General features: G+C 42.4%; 1 protein-coding gene across 1 annotated transcript in view; it reads right to left on the bottom strand.

Annotated features, from left to right (window-relative positions):
* Positions 1-21,573, bottom strand: part of JPH1 (junctophilin 1) — a 588,508-nt gene that overhangs the window by 224,658 nt on the left and 342,277 nt on the right. Inside the window, exon 3 of the mRNA XM_086965899.1 lies at positions 16,816-16,934. Coding sequence (XP_086822025.1) covers positions 16,816-16,934 — 119 coding nt within the window. The remainder of the gene's footprint in view (positions 1-16,815; positions 16,935-21,573) is intronic.

Below are 21,573 nucleotides of genomic sequence, written 5' to 3' on the forward strand. Positions count from 1 at the left end.
ATAAAGTTGCCACTCACTATAGTTGCAATAGATGCCGCTAAGGCGTTCGATCAAGTGAATTGGTTTTATCTTTGGGAGACTCTGCAAAAATTTGGTTTTCCCATAAATTTGGTGGAGGCTGTCAAATCCCTTCACTTTAACCCTCGAGCAAAAGTTTTAGTTAATGGTGCTTTGACGGAATGGTTCAGTATTTTAATAGGCACCAGGCAGGGGTGCCCTTTGTCACCGTTATTATTTAATCTATATATGGAACCTTTCGTATGCTCCCTTAGAGCGGATCCCCTCATTAGGTCTTTTAAAATCCCAGAACTGGAGCTCAAGTTTGCTCTTTATGCAGACGACCTCCTTATGTATACCTCTAATCCTGCAGAAGCCATACCCTGGCTGTTCGAATTGGCTGAGAAATTTGTTAAAGTCTCGGGCTATAAAATCGATAAAGAAAAAACTGAAATAATAGAATGGAACTGTGCGAATACAATACAGGGTGCAAAGTGTCAAATGAGATAGCTTGGAATACACCTAGCCCAGAAGCTGGTAGATGCATCAAAGATCAGCTGGAAGATGGTGTCTAAAGAGGTTGGCAGCCTATTGCTGCGCTGGGCGAATCTCCCCTTGAACATCTAAGGGAGGGTCAACCTCGTCAAAATGATAATTTTGCCTAAATTAACCTTTTTGTTTAATTCAATTCCACTATCCTTTAGCACTAAGGACATCGCTATACTTCAAGGCAAAATTGGGTATTTTATATGGGCCTCAAAAACCCTGAGAATTGCCTGGAAAAAGCTCAGGAGAGGATTAAAGTTGGGGGGACTTGCTTTACCCGACCTACTTTCCTATTGCCATGCTTTCCATTTTAAGAATTTTAGAATCTTTGCTAATAAAATGAATTCTTCCTCTCTTGGTCTATTATTCTAGGCCATGCTACACGATGTTCCGCTGGGACAGGAGTTCTTTCTTTACAAATTTGGCAATCCCAAGTTCTACAAGAAGGTCCGACTTAAGACCCTGCAAGCGGCACTAAATAACTGGATGCACATTAGAAGAGTTCTGAAAATTCCATACTATACAGCCGCGGCCCTAATTTGGGGTTCCCCTGGCACCCCTGAATACCTTCAGGATCAACTTTGCCAACCACTTAGATTAGCCGGTATCAGACTTTGGGGAGATCTTCGGAAGGATTCATAACTGATTAGCTGGGAGTCAATTTCAAGTCTGACTTGCGGGACACTGACAAGATCTAAGTTCTACCAGTTATCTGCATGGTGGGCAATGCAGTCGTGGGGCAACGACGATGCAAGTCTGATATTCGACTCAGTCTCCAGAATGGGTGCATGGAAACGTGAAGTTTTATTCTGGTACTGGGCCCTTTTGGAAGCTGGGGATTGCGTGGAATTGGAAGTTGGGAAACTCTGGGGCAGTGTTTTTGTAGGGGATGTGGAGGGAATGTGGAAACTTTGGTGTGACTCTTTGATTATGTTGCAGGCAGTGGTGAAACCAGCTACACTCAGGAGGAATCATCTTTATACTGCCTACAGAGTTTACTGGACTCCTGGGAAATTGTTTAAAGTAACTGGGAGGGTTTATAACTGCCCCAGATGTATGTACCCAGCCGCAGATGACTTGCACATGTTTATGGATTGTCTGAGAATCGAGCTCTTCTGGATCGAGGTATGTGATTTTCTTGAGGATGTGTTGCTCCAGCGGACTGAAGTTAGCCCAAGGTTAATCTTTTTTGGTCTTATGTCGGATTATTGTATGACGCTCCAGCTTCGAAATTTGTGTTCAATGTAATAATTATCGCCAGAAGGGAAATTTGTAGAGCTTGGAAATCTGAACTCCCCCCTTCCTTTGCAGACTGTCTAAAGCATATTATTTTGACCAGTCAATCCGATATGGCCTGCGATGAATCCAGTATTTGTAAGATCTGGGCGGCTCTAGTGGCCTGGAGGGAGAAGTAAAATCGGTCCTATGATTATGCCAGGGGACTGTTGGTCCAGTCCTCCTAAGTAACATAGGGTCTTCCAGGTGCTGTGAACTAGGAGAACTCTGCTTCCCCTCCATAGGCATTATACAAGGGTGGATATCAAATTTGCCTGTTTGGAAGGTTTTGAGTAATCCCATCTAGAACGTTCTCGACTGCATGTATGAGGACAAAATATATATGTACACACACAATCTATTTTCTACATTGGTGTGGGAATTTTCTTGTGTTGCACTTTCACTTCATTACGGTTTGTGTTCTACATAAATTCTTTACACATTAACTCCAAGTTAAGCCAGATTGCTTTCATGCTAAGTTACCAGTGTGTTAAGCACAGGTTCATTTAGTGACTTGTTTGGTTCACACTGACAAGGATAATAGCTGTTGCTTGAGTAGGGTTTCACCCCCCTCAACCAACAACTCCATTTCTCATAAGGATCCGAAGAAAGGGAGTGACAGTTCGTAAAGGACTTGACAGGATAAGCTTCTGGAAATGGCCAAATCACTGTTGAATCTCCAGGAGTTAGGGGAGGCACAAAAAAGTGCCATATTTCCAATAGCTGCGATAAACTGGGGCATCTGCAAGTAGTCGGGTGTGACTTCAGCACATTGATAGGGAACCCCATAGATGTTAGGACGTTTAACATAATCTGGAGGTGGTTGACGACTGCCAGGGGAGAGACCACCTTCATCCATCAAGGTGGGGAGAAGACCAGTATCCCAGAGCTCAAACGGTGTGCTACAATCTCTGCCATCACTTTCATAAACACTCCCGAGTCACTGGTGAGACCAAAAGGGAGCACTGTGAACTGCAAATGCTGCTAGCCCACTTTGAATTGCAGGAGCATCTACGGGCCTGCAGGATGGGGATATGGAAATAAGCATCCTGCAGGCCCAACACCACCATCCATTCTTCAGCCAGTACAGAACCCAATGTTGGTTCAAGGGGCACAGTCATGGCCAAAGGCAGACTTGCCAGACTGGAGAACCCAGCGCATCCAATGGGGCCTGAAGGTGTGCCACAGGGAACCATTAAATTGCCATAAATGCCGAGCATGGCCTCCCCAAAGGCCTCTACTTACTGATGTCATAGTGGGACCAGGGAATTCTGGTTGTAGCGTGATTCGATTTGGAATCCCCTGTGATGGAGATCTGGGCAAGACCAGGTGGCACAGATCCCTCTCTGAAGACAAGAGCGGCAGAAAGGGGTAAATTCCTGCTTCAACTTCTTATGTTTTTTCTTGGGATTACCCGAAGACTTCGACCACAATGATGATCTGCTACAGGAACGATTTCAGGAGCGATATTTGACCTTCCTTTCACCTTCAACCTATTATGGAGTGTAGATCCTGTATGGCCTTGGGATTCATTTGGGCACAATCATCATAGGTCCTGGAGCCGTGAGCCCACCGTAGGCACCAAAGACAATTTGTGAGAATGCATCACAGACATCGGTTGGTGACAATCTCTACACCATTTAAACCCTGTTGTCCTAGGGGGGTGACATTTTTCCTTTCACCCTGAGAAATTTTGACAAACAGGGGTACTAGATGACCAAGGAGAAGCTCCGGATCTGCATCAGAAGGAGCAAAAAGAAAGAAACTGCTTTAAAAGTGAAAGAGTGGCGCTTCTATGTGGCTCTACACACTTCTGGAGTGTAACGATGTTGGTGCTGAGCCGCATACCAAGCCCTACCGGCATGCAGGAGTACTGCTTTTCAGTTACCAGATCTAGTCTGATGCCTGGGGAGTATTTACAAGGTGTGGAATCTGTGGTTAGAAGAATCCATCAGAAGTATGTATTGTGGGAGTGTTAGACTCTTCGACCAAGCAAAGGGCTGTGGGTTAGATGAGATCATGCTGAAAGGAAGTAGCTGGAGAAGAAAAAAATACTGTGCCTTCCATGGACCTCTCCCTTTCAGAACAATGAGGGAAAAGATTGTACTGCATTCAATGAGACACAGTCTTTTTAAGAACATAGTGGCATTTCAAGTGAGAAAGTGGAGGCAACCACGAATAATAAGAATATACTCCCTCCCTATAGCATCAGGATTGTCATTAAAGTCATAAACAAAATCTCTCAACCAACAGAAGAGCATGTACAGAAATAAAAGGCTCCCACCCAAGATCTATCGCTTAGAGTGTAACCATCCCAATCTATTAAAAGAAATAGATTTATCAAAAATTATAGAGTTTCAAATTTCATGTATTTCAAGCAAGGATCTCTCATGTTGAAAGGCTAACGAAATAGAGGTTTTAGTTGAGAAATGTGGAATCCTGGATGTATTCTAGAGGTCTCCACTTTAGAAATGTGGAATCCTGGATGTATTCTAGAGGTCTCCACTTGAAGGGTAATGAAAATGCTGTAAGAAATGGAAAAGATGCATACGATCCAAAAGGGACAGAATATATTCCTGGATTACTGTGCTGGTTAACAGTTTTAGTTTAAAGTTTCTGCTTTGTGAAGGTTTCTGCTATTAAGCAGTATTGTTCCTTCAATGAGTTATATACTCAGCAGCTGCAGGGAATGGAGGATCTATGCAACGAGAGGCTATCATTTTTTAAGGGTGATATCCCTGTAGAAATGTGACACGTTGGTTCAGCTACACTATTATTGTGGTAGGCAATACGTGCTAAGTGAAGATACCATTAGTATAAGGATGCTGTCCAAAAAAGAAATCTCCTGTTCCCAGTGCTGAATACAAAGCTATTAAGAAGCAAGAAATAAACTGAGGACCTTGATCCAAGGCCAATATCAGGTGGCAGTCCATGAAAACGAAAGATCTAAGAAATAAAATGTTGAGACATTATGCTTGCAGAGGTTAGGTTCATAAAGGGGAGAAAATAAGTCATTTTGGAAAATACATCAACAATATTTACACAATTACCACTGGATGGACACGGTTTAACAGTAAAATCCGGATATACAGTATGCCAGGGTTTAGGAGGTACCAGAAGAAGAAACAGATATACAAATGGTTTGTGCTGAATCTTTCCCTGAGCACACACTGATCATGAGGATTCATAACTCTGGCCATCTTTCACAGAAGGCCTCCAAAAAAAAGAACATAGCATCCAATTCAGGGTGGAAGCTACCTGACTCCTGACAGAGTCAACCATCTTTAAAAAAATCCCTTTGGAGATTTATTTTTAATTATTTTTTTAGTAGGGATCAATAAAGCCTTCTGGAAAATAATGAAACCCATCAAGTTAAAATAATGATGTCTGTACCTGTAAACCATCCAATTCCAAATGACTTAAGTCTTCGCAAGCCTTTTTAATTTTTCCAAGAAGGATTGAACAAGTTGATGCCTTGTTCAATCACAGGTGAGGGCTAGGGATAGCAACAAGTCAGAATATCAGCTAAGACATTCTTTATGCTTGGTATATTCGTAATGAAGGAATCATATTCAGAAATGCACTAAGCCTGCCCGGCTTGACGAATGTTTCAGCATTGTTAAAGTCTCACAGACACTAAATTAAGATAAACAGTTCAATCTTTGAAAGCTTCTCAGGGTCAAATAACAATATTTCTGCACTCTTTGCAAGCATTTTTACTGGCCAAAAGTATTTTTTTCCCGGTATATATTAATTAGATTCACAAGATGTTAAAGTAACAAAGTAAGAAATGGGATGTACCAGGCCAACATCTTCCCCTTTCCTGCCATTGAACAGCACCAATTGCTCTTTCAAATTAAATTAATTATTTCGAAGGATCAAGATAAAGTATCCAGAAAAATCGCCTATCGTATGCCTTCTTCAGAATTCTAATAAGGTTGATGACAAATTTGGAAAATCAGCAATATATCTTAGATAAAAAAAGTTGCAATTCTGAGACTTATTGTATTTCCGTCACATAGTAGGGTGAGGGTTCTGGGGGGTGAGAGATTTTTTAGTGGAGGGGCGATTTGATTCAATGGTGGTGAAAGAAGAAAGGTAACGCCATTCTGAGAATTCCCAGGAACTCTGTGTGGTATTCCTTATGTCATCTGGAACCTTCCCATGCCACTTAGTAGAGTGTTAGGAACTTGGAATGTTTTCCCTCGACGGCAGACTGTTACTGCTGGACTGATGATGAAGACATCTCTTGCTACCTGTGGTTGTTAAGCTGTCCTTCTTATGAATAAACCTGCTTGAACCTACTTCCTGTGTAGTCTCCCTTACTGCACAAATATTGGCGACGAGGGTGGGAGCAGTGGATTTTCGAAGACAGCGTTCACTCATTTTCTGCGTTTCCTGTTTTATGCAAAATTTCATTTTGCCAACTGAAAAGAACAATTTCTCAATTTATGCTGTGAGGAGCTTCAGCCATCATCCTTCAGAACGGATCTTTTTACAGTTCGTCTTAAACGTGAGTCAGCTTACTGGATGCTTTGTACTTCTACTTTGCGCATTCACTATCTGTCCACTTATTCCCTACTACTTCTCGACCGCATTCATCGAGCGGTTTCCCTACTTCTCGACCGCATTTATCGAGCGGTTCTCAACCCTATTTTTTTTGTACATTTTATCTTGCTACATTACTGCGCTCGTCTGTTTTCAGAGTCAGGACTTTGAAAATAAACATCTTTAAAACTCACCGCGAGCCTTCGCTCTCGAGCTTCCCCGAGTCCGTTTCAAGTCTTGCGCTGCATTCTGGGATTGGAACGTCACCGCGCATGTTATCGCGCACAAATTCAGGTTCAGTGCGGCCATCTTGATGCAGTATGAAGTATTTTCTTCGTGTTGTTTTTGACTTCCACGAACAATTTCCTAATACACCTTTCTGAAGTTTAACCTCATTTTAAACATTTCCGGATACCAAACGTTCTGCTACAATTTAATTTTTTTTTATTTTAATACATTTCTGCAATTATCATTTTCAGTTTTACAGTGACTTGAAACAATATACTAAAAAACTTTCAATTTGCCACGGTGATTTGCACATCTTTTAGAAACATCATTGCAATTTGCCACGGTGATTTGCACACCTTTTTAAAAAAAAGAAAAAGAAGAATATAGAGTTGCTTACTTATTTATTTATACTGTACTATTTTTATTGTGTTAAAATTAAACTTTATTTACAGGATGTCTAACATTGCAGCACCACCTCATTTTCTTCAAGTTGCTGGCGATCCCCCTATAGAATGGATCTTTGGTTTCCCATGTTTATGGCATACGTGGATGTCTTAGAAAAGGAGGATTGTTCAGCAAAAAGTAAACTTGCTCTTCTAAGACATTGTCTTGGTGGTGCAGGAATAAAAGAATTCAATAATCTACCACCTTTGGAAGATGCAGGCGATATGGATGTGTTCAACAAAGCTTCTAAGCAAATGAAAATTTGTTTTGGTAGAAGGATAAATACTGTGATGGAAAGGTTCAAATTCTACTCTCGCGAACAGAAACCGGATGAAACAATTGAGGATTACGTTGCGGCACTACGTTCACTTGCCTGCACTTGTTCTTTCGAAACTATATCATACGAACAAGTTCTCAGGGACCAAATCATGATGAAAACAAAAAGCAAAAAGATCCAAGAAAGGCTTTGGTTGTGTACGGAGACTACTCTTGCTGCAGTAGTGAACATAGCTAAGGGTATAGAACACTCTGAAATATTTGTATCCGAAATTAGAGGGAAAAATCTGAAAACAAATGTTCCTGAGGTTGAAGTAGCCATTGTTAAAACTCAGTCCGGTCATCCTACTTCGAACACTTTTAATGCTAAATCTACCTTTAAGAAAGAATATGTAAGGAATTCTAGCAATAATAAGAGTTTTACTAAGAAAAGTACAATATTCTGTTACAGATGTGGTAGTGCCAACCATGTTGGCAACTACAAAGGTTGCCCTGCCTGGGATAAAATCTGTATCAAATGTAAAAAGAAAGGCCATTTTGGCAATGTGTGCAGATCTGGTCAGAGAATTAATTATATCTCTCCTGAAGAAGAAGAAGTTCTTAATAGTCTGAACTGCATACTTTCTGTTGATGAGTGTATTCAAAATAATTTTCCTTCTTGTACAATTTTTATGGATGACAAACCTATTGACATTTTTGTTGATTCCTGTGCATGGTACACTATTATTGGTAAGAATATTTTCGAACAATTGTGGCATAAGAGGGAACTCTTAAGTCCAGACATATATCCTGGTGGGTATACGGGACGAAAGATTGCATTAGAGGGTTTTTTTTGGGCTAAGTTGTTTTTTAAGAACTGGGATATCAGAGTAAAGGTCTATGTTGCTACCAAGGGTGTTTCTATCCTTGGTTGGCCCCATCAACGTGCTTTAGGGATCAAGTTGGATCCAAATTCTGTTCCACCAGTTTATGTTGATGAGCCCCGGTTTGAAAAGCACATTACTGACTCGTTAGTTAACTTAACTTTGAATACATCTAGCAATACTGATTTCACTAAGAGTGTACTCAAGAATTTTCCTGAAATTTTAAATGACAAACTGGGAAAATATATTGGTTTCAAACATAAAATTGTCTTAAATGATAATGCTGTTCCTGTCAGGCATAGGATAAGAAATGTTCCTTTAGCCTATAGACCCAAATTAAAAGAAATCCTAGATGACTTAGTAAAAAGGAATATAATAGAGCCAATTGAATCTTCCCCTTGGGTTTCGCCTATTGTAATTTCACTTAAGAGTTCAGGCGAACTTCGCTTATGTGCGGATTTGCGCAGTCTCAATAAAGAACTATGGATTGATAAACATCCTCTGCCAAATATACACGAGTTGATTTCCGCATTGTCAGGTGCTACTGTGTTTTCTTCAATTGATTTGGCTAGTGCCTACCACCAAGTAGAATTAGATGAAGACTCAAGGAAATTAACTGCTTTTGCTACCCCAGAGGGCATGTTTCAGTACTTACGCATGCCTTTCGGGTTGGCAAGTGCAGCCTCCGTCTTCCAGCGCCTTATGAAAGAAATGTTGACGGACTGCAAGGGGGCCATAGCTTTCCAAGACGACATTTTGATTTTTGGGAAAGACCATACTGAACATGATGAGAATTTAACTTGTGTTTTGGGAAAAGTTCGATCTAAGGGTCTTACTCTGAAATATAACAAATGCAAATTCAGACAAGACAAGGTTGAGTACCTTGGACATTGAATATCAAGTTGTGGAATCAAACCCAAAGTTAATCATGTCCAAAATATTGTCAATGCACCTTCTCCCAACTCAAAAGAACAGTTACTTTCCTTTTTAGGATTGACTGAATTCTACGGTAAATTTGTTAAAAATTATTCTGACATTGTGCATCCTTTGAGGATACTTTTTAAAAAAAAAATGCAAAATTTGTCTGGGGCAAAGAACAAGAGAATTCCTTTGAAATTTTGAAACGCAAAATTGTTGAGGCCCCATTTTTGAAACCTTACTCTGTGGGTAAGGAATGTATCGTTTATGTTGATGCAAGCAATGTTGGCCTAGGGGCTGTTTTAATGCAAAAGGATAAATCTGGTGAGTTTGTTGTCTCGTATGCTTCTCGAGCCCTACGTGACGCCGAGAAGAACTACTCAACTATTGAGAGAGAATTGCTTGCTTGTACTTGGGCCTCTCAGCATTTCAGACAATTTTTGTGGGGGACAAAATTCTCTTTGAGAACTGATCATAAGCCTCTGATCACGATGTTAGCTGCTGGTGGTGGAAGAGTTCTTACTGCTCGTTTAGCGAGACTAGCGGCCAAATTACAGGAATACCGTTGTGAGGTTGTGTATATTCCAGGACGCTTAAATGTTCATGCGGATTGCATGTCACGTTTTCCAGCTAGTGTAGAAGTAGGTGACAGCATTGATTGTGATGTTGCGTAATCGTTTGCAGATGTCAACATAATTTCAGATCAAGAGAGCTCTTTGATTCTTTCAGAAAAGGATTGGTCAGAAGCTATGGAGAATGACGTTGTCTTGAATCAAGTTAAGCAGTTTTTGGTAAGAGGTTGGCCTGAAGAAAGGAAGCTTTCTGGTGAGTTGGGATCGTTTTATAAAGTTAAGGATGATTTAATGTTATGTCGAGACATCATTGTCAGATCAGATAAAATCATACCTCCCACAAGTTTGAGAGAAAGAATTTGCAAATTGGCACATGAAGGGCACATGGGGATGTCCACCATCAAAAGAAGGATCAGGGAACACTACTGGTGGCCCGGTATTGATGCCATGGTAGATAGTTGGGTCAGGAATTGTTCTCCTTGCTCTTTGAGTGACAAATCTGTGAAGAGTATGTCTGTTGATGTTACTCCTATTGAATACGCTATTGGTCCTTGGCGGAGGTTAGCAATTGACATTATTGGTCCTTTCAGTTATCAGTCCGGTAAGGAAATGTTTGCATTAGTTCTAATTGACTACTTCTCTAAGTGGCCTGAATTAAAAATTGTTGAGAAAATTTCCTCAGAGCACGTAATCGATTTTCTTGACGAGATATTTGTTAGGGAAGGTTTACAAGAGGAACGTATCTCAGACAATGGCCCACAGTTCATTAGTTTGAGTGTTTTCTCAGAAATTGTGGCATTATTCACAAAAGGACCTCTAATTATTTTCCGCAGGCCAACGGCCAAGTTGAGAGGTTCAACAGAGTCATCAAAGAATCTTGCCAACTGGCTATTAAAAGTGGTTTGAAGTGGAAGAAAGCACTTCAAGCAACCTTATTAACTTATCGGTTGTCTCCCAATTCAGTCACTGGTCTATCCCCTTTTGAGTTATTGCGAGGGAGGAAACCAGGCTCTCGGCTTTTACCCTGGTGGTTAAAAGGTGATTCTCCCTACGAGGTAGATTTTAAGGAGTTGAGGGATAAAATTGGGAAATACCAGGAAAAAATGATCCAGCATTCTGCTAAAAAGAAGTATAATACTTGCAGTGTAAAGGTTGGTGATCGAGTTCGTGTAAAAATGGGTGGTTTGTTTCACAAGAATGTCTCTAGATGGTCTGATCCTGTCAAAGTAATTGAAATTTTTAGCAAGGCTGTCAGAGTCGAAGGGGGGACAATATGGAATTTAAGAAGGATTTCTTTATGCAAACCCTTTGTTGCCCCTTCTCAAAAAACTACTCTTCCAGAGAAACTTCAAAAAAACTACTCTTCCAGAGAAACTTGTCTCAGACCATAATCCAGATGGTTTCTCTGGTATGCATGAGGTTTATGACAATTTAGGAAAGGTGATTGTAAATAATTCTGATGTGATTAACTCTGATGTTCGACCTGTTCCGTGTGTCGCTATAGACAACCAATCAAATGTAGAGTGTGAAGATATTTCATTAAGACATAGTGAGCGCGTGAAATGTGCTCCTTCAAAGTTTAAAGATTATATTAGAACTTAAATTCTTTTTGTATTATCTTGTTTCTGTCAAGGCTTTATTTTTTTTATTATTTTTTTTTTAAAGGGGGGGAGGTGTGTGGTATTCCTTATGTCATCTGGAACCTTCCCATGTCACTTAGTAGAGTGTTAGGAACTTGGAATGTTTTCCCTTGACGGCAGACTGTTACTGCTGGACTGATGATGAAGACATCTCTGGCTACCTGTGGTTGTTAAGCTGTCCTTCTTACGAATAAACCTGCTTGAACCTACTTCCTGTGTAGTCTCCCTTAATACACTTGCTTCAGTGCATAAAGGAGCAGTGCAGGAGCGTTCCTGGTGGGACTGCGGAGATGGCCTTGGCTGCAGATTGTGACAAAAACTGAAGTTTTTAGTTAATGGGAACAATCAGGTTTCCTTTTTTCTCTGTTCAATTTTTTATGTTTACTTAAGAAATACATTTTTTCACATTTTCTGCATGTGACATCCAGGAGGGCAGTAAACTCTAATGATCCCACAAATGCCACACAGTCTTCTTGCTGAATGTTGCCAATTGTACCTCATTAAAAGTACAGAAGTTATACAGAGAAACGTTGTTCTTCTCATTAGTGGCAAGGCAGTCCTGATAAAAACTGCCATCAGTAACCCAGTTACACTGTAGAACGGAAGTCACAGTAAGTGACTAGACTTTCAATGCATATGTAGGGCAAGAAGCCTGCAAGTCACCCAACCCCTTGAAAACATATTTTCAGAAATGATTATTAATCATGTATTTTTCCTCCAAATTAGGCGACAAACAGTATGCATGCTACTAATGAACTTTGGCAAATAAGTGCTGTAAGAAACACCAGCAGGCTCATGGTTTTGAGATATCATGCTATTAAGGAACCTGTGGAACTGAGGGGTGTCTTAGGGCTCTTACATACCACACTTTACAGAAACACTTCTTGGGTCTCAACTGTCCAACTTGGCAAAAGCCAACGTTTCACAGAGACAGAATAATTAGATGTAATAAAATAGAACACATTATCTTCATACTAATCTCATATCGCATGGGTCTTGTAGACTGCTTGTAGCAAGGTGGGCAATTCAGGAGTTTTCTAAGAGTAATGAGAAATAATAATATGAAAGTAACCCTTGATGCCAATTCCAAAATGACTGTTTGTGATTCTACATCCTCTTGTGAACCATCCTCACCCCAACCCTCCCTCCAATTCCTGATCTGATAAAATTTGTAAAGGAGCCAGGAGAGGGATTTGAGACCAGCTACAAAACAGTTTATAGGCGAATGCAAGGTACCTGAGGAACACAAGTTATTATCAGAATAGGTTCTCTGGGGGTGAGGTAAATTGACTACTATTTACAAGTTTAACATTTTTCCTGTAGATTAAAATATGGCATCTTTGTGGGCAACTTTGAATCCCCAGATTAAAGCAACTCTTTCTTGTTTCCTACTAGGTCACTCTAATTGGACTAATTCTGCATCTCTCTAAATCATCTACGGCACCTGCAACTACCACCTGGAGGTCCCAACCCATCCCAACATGACCAACATCCTCAAGGACCTGTCTGACCTTGGACTCCCACAGCGAGTGGAAGCCACACACATGCTACCGGACACCTACTGGACCTCATCTTCACCAGCATCACAATAGACAAGCCCAACATCTGGCTGTTGACCACAACTTCACCAACTTCAGCATACCAATCACACACCACCGCAGGACCTCCATCACCATATTTTCATGCCAGTATTGGAACAAGACTACAGAAATATCTCGCCTTCCTGTCCATCTCAGAAGTATCCTGTCTTCTAGTCCTTCCTGCCCGTCTTCTCCTAACTCGCCCCTAAAGCAACCTGCTCCTGCACATCACAGCTTTCTCCGCTGTTCTAGAATTCTGCAAGAAACCGAAACCTGGCTCTTCCCCTAGCTGTGACTCTGGCTAGAGCTACAGCTCTTGCTTCAGCATAAGGATACCGTCCCAGGTGAGTTGTGTGCTCTACAAATATACACAAAATAACAGCGGAGAGTCTTGACCTTGGACTGAGGGATAAACACAGTTGCTAGTGTACCATGAACATATACAGAGATCAAAGCCAAGATACAAGAGACAGCAGCTGGATAACATGTATTCTTCGAAGAACAAACACTTGGCTTGGCTTTTCAGGTTTGATTCCAAACACAATGCCTTTTTAGTAGAAAATCAGATTCCTTCTATTCTAAACGGTAAGCAATCCAAGCACTTGTTTAACCTGTAAAAGAACAATTGTCGAGGGACCTAATCAAACCAGATTATCCTGAGATGCTATAGTTTCATGTTGTTCATGAATATCAGACTGACCACAACACTCGTTCTTTACACCCATCTGTAATTAAAATGTATGAGAAACTATGAAAACTTACATGTACCCTAAACAATTGTAATGCCTCTCAAGCTACAAAATACTGGCGTTTAGGACCCTAAAGAATTGCACAAGGTTCAATAAAGCACACATAGCAGGCTCAGCAGCAGCACAGACTATTCTCTAATACAGACAGTAGGGGTACCATACTCTGCGGCAGCCAATCTTATACGTGGACAAAACAGGTGCAGCAACAGTGTAACCTTCCTTCACTTAGAGAACGATTATATCAGTCACAATGAATGCAAGCTTCACACACAGATACCAGACATGCAGGGGCAGTGCAAGCTTATGTTTCAAAGACCTTAGTCAAGAAACCTGGACTTAGGTATCAGAACTAGGATGAGCTCAGCCAGAGGCAGAGTTACATGAGTGAAGATAGTCAGAGGAGCCAGGGAAAGTAGTATATTAGCCCAATACTCAATGGCGACTCATTAAATTACTCCTACATGCGTTATCTAGGATTGGTGGCACACACAGTAAGCAACAATGCTTCTAATAGGTATGTACGTAAAATAAATACTGCACAAATTGTGGTCTATTCATATGCTTTAACTCTATAAACATTTGCACACACACCAGCAGCGTCAGATTCACTTCAACATTACACACCACATCAGGACCTCACCTGTCACTTCCAGATCTTTGCGTACACAACTTACAAACTACACAGCTTTCCACCTAAACTATCAGGCCAACATATACTCGCTATGGACAGTTAAAGTGCTATGATGCCCGACTAGTGGTACTTGCACACTAGATACATGCTAGACAACAATAGCATAACATCTGCTGGAGAGTTGACTGCAGAGAGAGCATGATGATGCGAAGGAGGGACTGAAAACTAGGGGATAGCAGGCGATCCTAGAACAGCAGTAAAAGGTTAGGGAAGTAGAAAGAGTAGAGAAAGGCAGAGAAGGAGGAAAATACTGAAGAAGGACAAAAGAAGATGAACCACGTAGCAAAGCTTTTTGAATTCCATGGAAATAAACATGGGATGATTACAACAGCAGGTCCTACAGCATGCACAAGAAGGACTCAGGAGGAAGGGTAAGAATTGGTGACAGAAGGAACCAGCAATGTGTTTTGCCACTTCCGTACTGCCGGCTCCCTTTTCTTTAAACACCCCAGCAATACAAACAAAAAAAGATTCAACCTTGCACTTCCAAATGAACACAATTTACAAATCATTCTTTATACTCGGCTCCGAATGCTCTTCTGAAGCTTTATATTTGGAGTCTGATTTATTTATTAAACCGTTTGATTAATTAAAATCATTACAGTAAAAAAAATTAAAAAATAAAATTAAAACCCCACCCACCCTTTCCTCCCTCCTTCCCGGTGCCTACTGTGAAAAGCAAAAAAACAAAACAAAAAAAAACATTCCAACAGTCAATCTTGTGTTGCAAGGACCTTCCAGCTTTCTATCCCAGTGCTTAATTTTGATGCTGCTGGGTTCCAGGCAGAGCACTTGAAGTGGTAAGTAGGCTCTTCTTTGCTCCTTGGTGTTTGAGGGAAGCCATTAGTTGACGCGTTTATCAACTCTGATTTTAAGAGCTTGAGGACAAACCTTTTTTATGTTCTGTAGCACTTAGAGCTTGGCCAATTTGAAAAATAAATGTTCCCACTCTTGCAAGATGGTGTGTTTTTGTTTACGAGAAGCACCAACCTGAAGCATCCTTGCATGTTCTGATACCTTGGGCTCTTAGGATGGGACAAAGAAGCCTCTGTCGTTCATTGATGAGTTTCGGACAACAACACAATAAATGGAGCCAAAATTCCCGCTGGTAGTTACATAGGCGACATGAAATTGCTTCATCTGATCGTGCCCATGCTGGATTAAAATCCCAGATTCTAAGGACAGTTAGTCTCATGAACAGAATTTTCTTGCAGGCCTGGGCCCCTAGTGCTTCCGTTAGGTATGGTTGGACTTTCCCCAGGATGTAAGATTCGTCCAATGCCTTCGTATGGTTATTAATTCGCAGTGCAGTTAGATCCTTTTCATAAGAAATGGAGCGAACCTGCCGTCTCACGGTGTTTAACCATGCCTTATGCAGAATTTCTGTGAGAGACACTAAACATTGATCGAAATAGTCTTCCTCTATCGCTTTGTCCAGCTTGGTGTGCCAGGGGGAGTCCTCTTTGAAGATTGTTACCAAATGATGTTTTAGGGTGTTATGGGATGCTTTAAGGACTCTGATGTAGAACTTTATTAAGTCTCCCTGGAGGGCCAGTTCCGGTCTGGCAAGCTCTAGTTCCAGCCGTAATCTCGTATTTCTAGCATTCCTGGGTGCTTTGACATGCGCAGCAGCTATGAGTTTGTCTAGAGCTTCTGGAAATGCCAGGTGTCCGTAGTTGATGTGTGGAATTAATTTTGCCCTGAGGACCTTTAGCATGGGTTCGGCTGTGGGGCTGGTCAGGCATTGGCTCAATCGTTTTATTGAGAAAATTACTCTGTTGATTTTCGCAGTTAGATGTTTTGTGTGAGCTGCCGATGTTGCCCTCATTAGCCGAACTATTTGGAGTCTCCAACCTTTTCTGCGACAAGAGCTACTTTTATTCCAGTAAAATCACCCCCAGCCATTAATATTGGTAATAGCAGACACAATTAAATGAGTGGCTTCCCTATTAACATGAGTAATCACCTCAATTCATCAATTAAATTTGCCAACAATAATGTAAAAAAAAAAAAGCTTTCACAATATGGTATGCCTTCACAAGGATAATACAAGTCAGCCATACCTCTAACACTAGGAATAATTAGTTTCCCCAATGCCCCATGGTGTATTACTCAAATATCAGCTTTAAATATATTCTGGAAATTCCACCATTTTTTCCAATGATCAGCGTATAAATTCTGAAAAATACACACTTTTCAACTTTGGCACACATATATTAAGTCAGCCAAGTTAAAGCTTCTGATTTAGGAGGCTGGCCTGCACACAAGAGAGCTACTAACAGGTAGCTGGAGAGCTACCAGCTGCTCACGAGCTACTGGTTGGAGAAGCAGTGCAGCAATAATGTGTGATGTTTCTGTATTACAGCTACTGAAATAAAACCAGAAAACCCAAACAAAATGTAATTGGGTAACAGGGATTTTCAGTTATTATACTTTGTTTTATCATAGAGTGGTAGATACACGTAAACATATAGGACTTAAACATTACCAGGCTGATGAAACGTGGGTGAAAGATCTCTGGCAACTGCTCGTGCAATTTCAGACTCCTGGCGGGCAGCCTGTGCAGCTTGGTCCGCAGCATCACCTTTCGCTCTTGCATGAGCAGTCCTACATGGAAAGAAAACCGAGCCTCAAGTTAATATGAAATCATGTTTAAAGGGAATATTTTTGTTGTATTCTAACAAAAATACTGCAGCTACTCCAGTGAAAACCCGCTTGAAAACTGTACTTTTTAGTTTTTAGGCCTCACTTACACATTCATGAGCTGTGCTGAGAGACATTGTTTATAATTCCGTGGGCTTACAACCCGCCCACAACAAACCATGAGTATTTTTTGTTGTCACTTTAATTTGCAATTGTTCGATTGCTTAGCTCCCACATGCTTACCTTCCTTTCTTGTGTAAGCCCCTCTCCAACGCATGAATTAAGTACATGTGATCTTCCTCGTTTTTGTTCTTCCTCGCCTTTTTGGACTGCTATATTTTTTAATGTTGTACGTGGTTCAGTATTATTCCTGGATGTATAATGTGCTTTCGTACTTTTAACTCCGGCATACGGCTTCTTATTTATGTTGCCTTCGCCCTATCTGCCATCTCTATTGCAGCGTTTGTTAGTTACACCCTCACCTGTACTACTCTGAGCTACTCCACCCCACTGCAGTCTACACCACCCCATCCCACTCTACTCAATGCCACTTTACTCTATACATCACCACTCCACTCCATTCCATTCCATTCCACTCTACGCCACTCCACAAAGTGCCACTCTACTCAACTCCACTCACTGCCACTCCACACAATCCCACTCTACAGCATTCTAAGCCACTCTAATCTATGCCACACTTAGCCACTCCACTTTGACTCATTCTTTAGCACCCAACTAAATGCCACTATACTCTATGCTACTCCATTCCATACAATGCCAATCTACACCACTCCACATTAGTTTGCTCTACACTACCCCAATCTATGCCACACTACTCTACACTACTCCTGTCCTACCTATGCCGCTCTACTCTACAACACTCTCCTGTATGCCACTCCACTCTACGCCATGTCACTAACTTTTAGCCATATTTAACAACAGACATTCTGATGTACATCATAGCTAAAAAAAACACTGGTAAAGTCAATAGCTTTCACACAGGCACCACCTATTAACTTTGCCAATACCTGTTATTGTTAGTGGCCAGAATTTCAGCCAACATTTACGCAAACAGTTTGAGTTCTAACATGAATGTCAGGCTGAAAATTAAGCACAAATAACTTACCCCTATTTGCTTTCAGCACTTTTGTCTTCAACATTTTTTTAAGTGGAGTGAAATGTACTGAATAAATTGTTAAAATGTGACAACACATCTTTACTCATGAAACAAGAATGACTGGAGAGGTAAAAAAAGTTTGAACTGTTAACTACCAAGTTCTATAGGTAACATAACTTAAAACAACAGAAACAAGGTACAAAGTCTGTTGAACATTGCCCTTCACTCTTTCCTCCTAGTCTTTGCCAACTCTCCGAATGGACTTAGAAATTTGGGCACTTTCCCCTTGCACTGCAGAGGATAGGTGTGCGTGCCCGCTTTAGGCAGGGGATGTGTACAAAATGGGTTTGGGTATCGTACCTCTGTTCTCCCCTCAAACAGGTACACCACAGATACCGGGTGGGTGTGGCACTGGCTAACAGTGGGATGTAGCACTGAGTCTGAGTGTGCCACCCACCAGATAGCCTGTCAACCATGTATCGGGCCTTCCATTGCAGGCCAGTATGGCGCCATTGGGCCCCTGACTAGCTTGGCATTCATTACACTTCAGCCAACCGCCGCCACGGAGGGGTGGGGGGTAGGGGGGCAGGGGCGGTGGGGGGGGTTGGGGGGGGGTAGGCTGAAGACTGGGCGGGTACATATGGAGGTAGTGAGGAACCCCTGATGTGAGACTTCCCCTGTCTTGGAGTTTGCCTCGTCCAATAGAATACACCTGGGGTGTCGCAGATTCTCTTTTGTGGCCTCAGGGCACGACCTCACTGTGAAGACAGTGTGGAAGTGCATGCGCCTTCCTACATGTAGTAGGCACTGACACAGTGTTCTGAAACAGTGACCGGTCTGCCAATGCAGACCTGGGAGTACACACTTGCACCCGTGGGGTGCCCAGCCTGCCATTACAGGCCTGGGTGTGCGCACCAGCCCTTATGATGTTTCAAATATGTGCCCAGCCTACTGTCACAGGCTTGAGGATACACCATGGAACCTATGGCATTTTGGATAGGTGCATGACCTGCCATCGTAGGCTGTTGAGTGCATACCTGCAACCCTGGCATTCTAACACCAGAATAGGGCTTCCCGTTGCAGGTCTGTATCAGTGCGCTTGCACCCATGGCAGGCCCGGGCATGGTGGTTTGCATGCACTCGCACCTAAGGCTCTAGAGCCTGGGTAAGCCCATGAGCCAGGCTTATCATTGCAGACGAGTGTGTGTACACTGGCACCGATAGTGGTTAAACTCATGAGCAGCATGCCACTGCAGGCGTCTGTGTGCGCGCACCTGCACCTATGGTGCCTGTGATTGTATGTGCAGCCTGCCATTGCAGTAATGAGCTTGCACATGGACACCCATATTAGTAAACCTGTGTCCAGTCTGCTGTTGCAGACTCAGTGGGTGCACTTGAACCCCTGGTGCTGAGGACTATGTTTGCGACCTGCCATTGCAGGTCTGTGTCTGCACTAACGCACATGCGCCCAGATACTGAGGAATACGTGTATATTTTCACTACCTATGAGGCTTGCTCTTTCCATTGGTTAACATGGGGAAGAGATTGAACTCACTCTGGCCTACAAAATTGGATTGCAGTGGAGCAGCTTCATGATGTTTCTATTAGTGGATTCGTCATGCCAAACCCTTTTCAGCGGTATAGAAGGTTTTGGCACAACTCGCATTGAAATGCTGCTTATAGAATATTGAAATGTTTATGCGCAAAGAGCCTGGTGTGCCATGGCACCTGGTTTTGGTGGACACCAGGGGTCGAGGGAGCACATATGTGCATTACCAAGCGACTGACATAAACTATTGGCATACCACTAGAACGACAGACCTCTGCCATTTGAAGGCCGAAAGGGATAGTTGGAAGAAGAGGTTTTGACATTTGACCTCTGGGGGCCGACTAAAGATTAAGATCTACATTCCACGGCCCATGGCAGACAGGACTACAATTGAGGGGAGACATCTGTGGTGCAGAGGGAAACTCCTTAAACCACTCCTAACTTCAAAGACACACAACAGTATAACTACATGTGCCAACCTTCAGCGAAGGGTGAGATAGCTTAAAGGAACCCAGACTATGTGGTGCACGTTGTCAGAGGACTCGTTTGTGCACATGGCTGATTACTGCCATTAAAGGGGCCATAGGGGCTGGCCTGGGCCGAAGACCTGCTAGAGTGTGCTTCCTGAAGTGTGCTCTTCAAGGGACAATTGGCGGCCCCTACTGTTCTCCCATAGATCTCAGGAACATCAATGATCTCCTATGAGGGTCCTACACCATCTACCTGTGACATAAGGAGAACGATGCCCTCTCAAGTACCCCGATCGGCTACTAAATCGCAACGGGCAGAGAGGTGTGAGCATTTAATTAAGAAATGTGTCTGGAGACCGGATTTTCTAGTGCGCAGTCCCAGTAATCTTGCCTGCATCTAAGGCATGTGATTCCTGTACCGCAGGGACTCTGACACTCATATGTCTTTTTGGTTGGTTGTGAGAGGATTCACTAGTTGCAGGACCCCACATGGCTGAATGGGTGGGTGAATTTGCAACTCTTCATGTTTGAGACGTGAAGTGTCTGGTACGACCCATACCAATGCACACCAAATGCTGTGCCCGGATTGCCTAGGCACAACTCTGATCAACATGTACCGGTTAGGGTGCCTACTCCGATCGAGAGGCTCCCCTGTGTTACTCCCCATTCATCTGTAGTTCCCCTTTGACCCTCATCACGGTGGACCAACTGTACTCTCCACACATGGCCTTTCCAAAAAACACCTTGGCGCCAAGTAGTAGCGAGAGAGATTGACTGGGTTGAAGGAACAATTTCTAAACAGTCGGAAGCAGGACTGCGTGACTCTTTTGTGTTTGGAGACCTGTGGGTGAAATTATGAAGTAGCTGCTGAACTCCACTTGTTAAGTCTACCTCCTAATTAAAATTTGCTACATATCCCCACCTGCTTCCTGAGGACCCAGACTAAGTGTGACTTTTGCTACGTGCAGCCTAGTTTTCGGGGGGAGGGGCTAGTTACCTTTCACCCGGAGGTATAGAACAATCGGGAGGTGGCCTAAAGGGTGGAGGGAGACTGGGGCCACAGATTCTGCAGGGTGTTATCCATTGATCTGCTGGGTACCAGTAGCCCCCCCATTAGGGTGCTTACTGCATATGTGTGTGAGTGTTACGTTCATACTGGGCTGATACCTGTCGCACCGTGAAGTGGTGCAGAGTGACATTGGGAGTGATAGTGGGCAGACCGCCTGTGTTTCATGACTCGGAAAGGCAGTGCTGCTTTATACGTTGATTTCATGCCAAAAGCACCAATACATTTGACACTGGGTTTACCCATGTGAGTCCGGCCCACGGTGCTGCTAAAAAGTGTTCTATTTCTTGTATGTATATTTTTTTTATATATCATTGTGAGCCGGGGTGTACCCTATAACTGTGTGGGATTGTATGATCAGAAATTCTAGGGTGGGTTTAGGGTGGACAGCATGTTGCACC

The sequence above is a fragment of the Lissotriton vulgaris genome, chromosome 4_1 (genome assembly GCF_964263255.1).
Source record: "Lissotriton vulgaris chromosome 4_1, aLisVul1.2, whole genome shotgun sequence".
NCBI lineage: Eukaryota > Metazoa > Chordata > Amphibia > Caudata > Salamandridae > Lissotriton > Lissotriton vulgaris.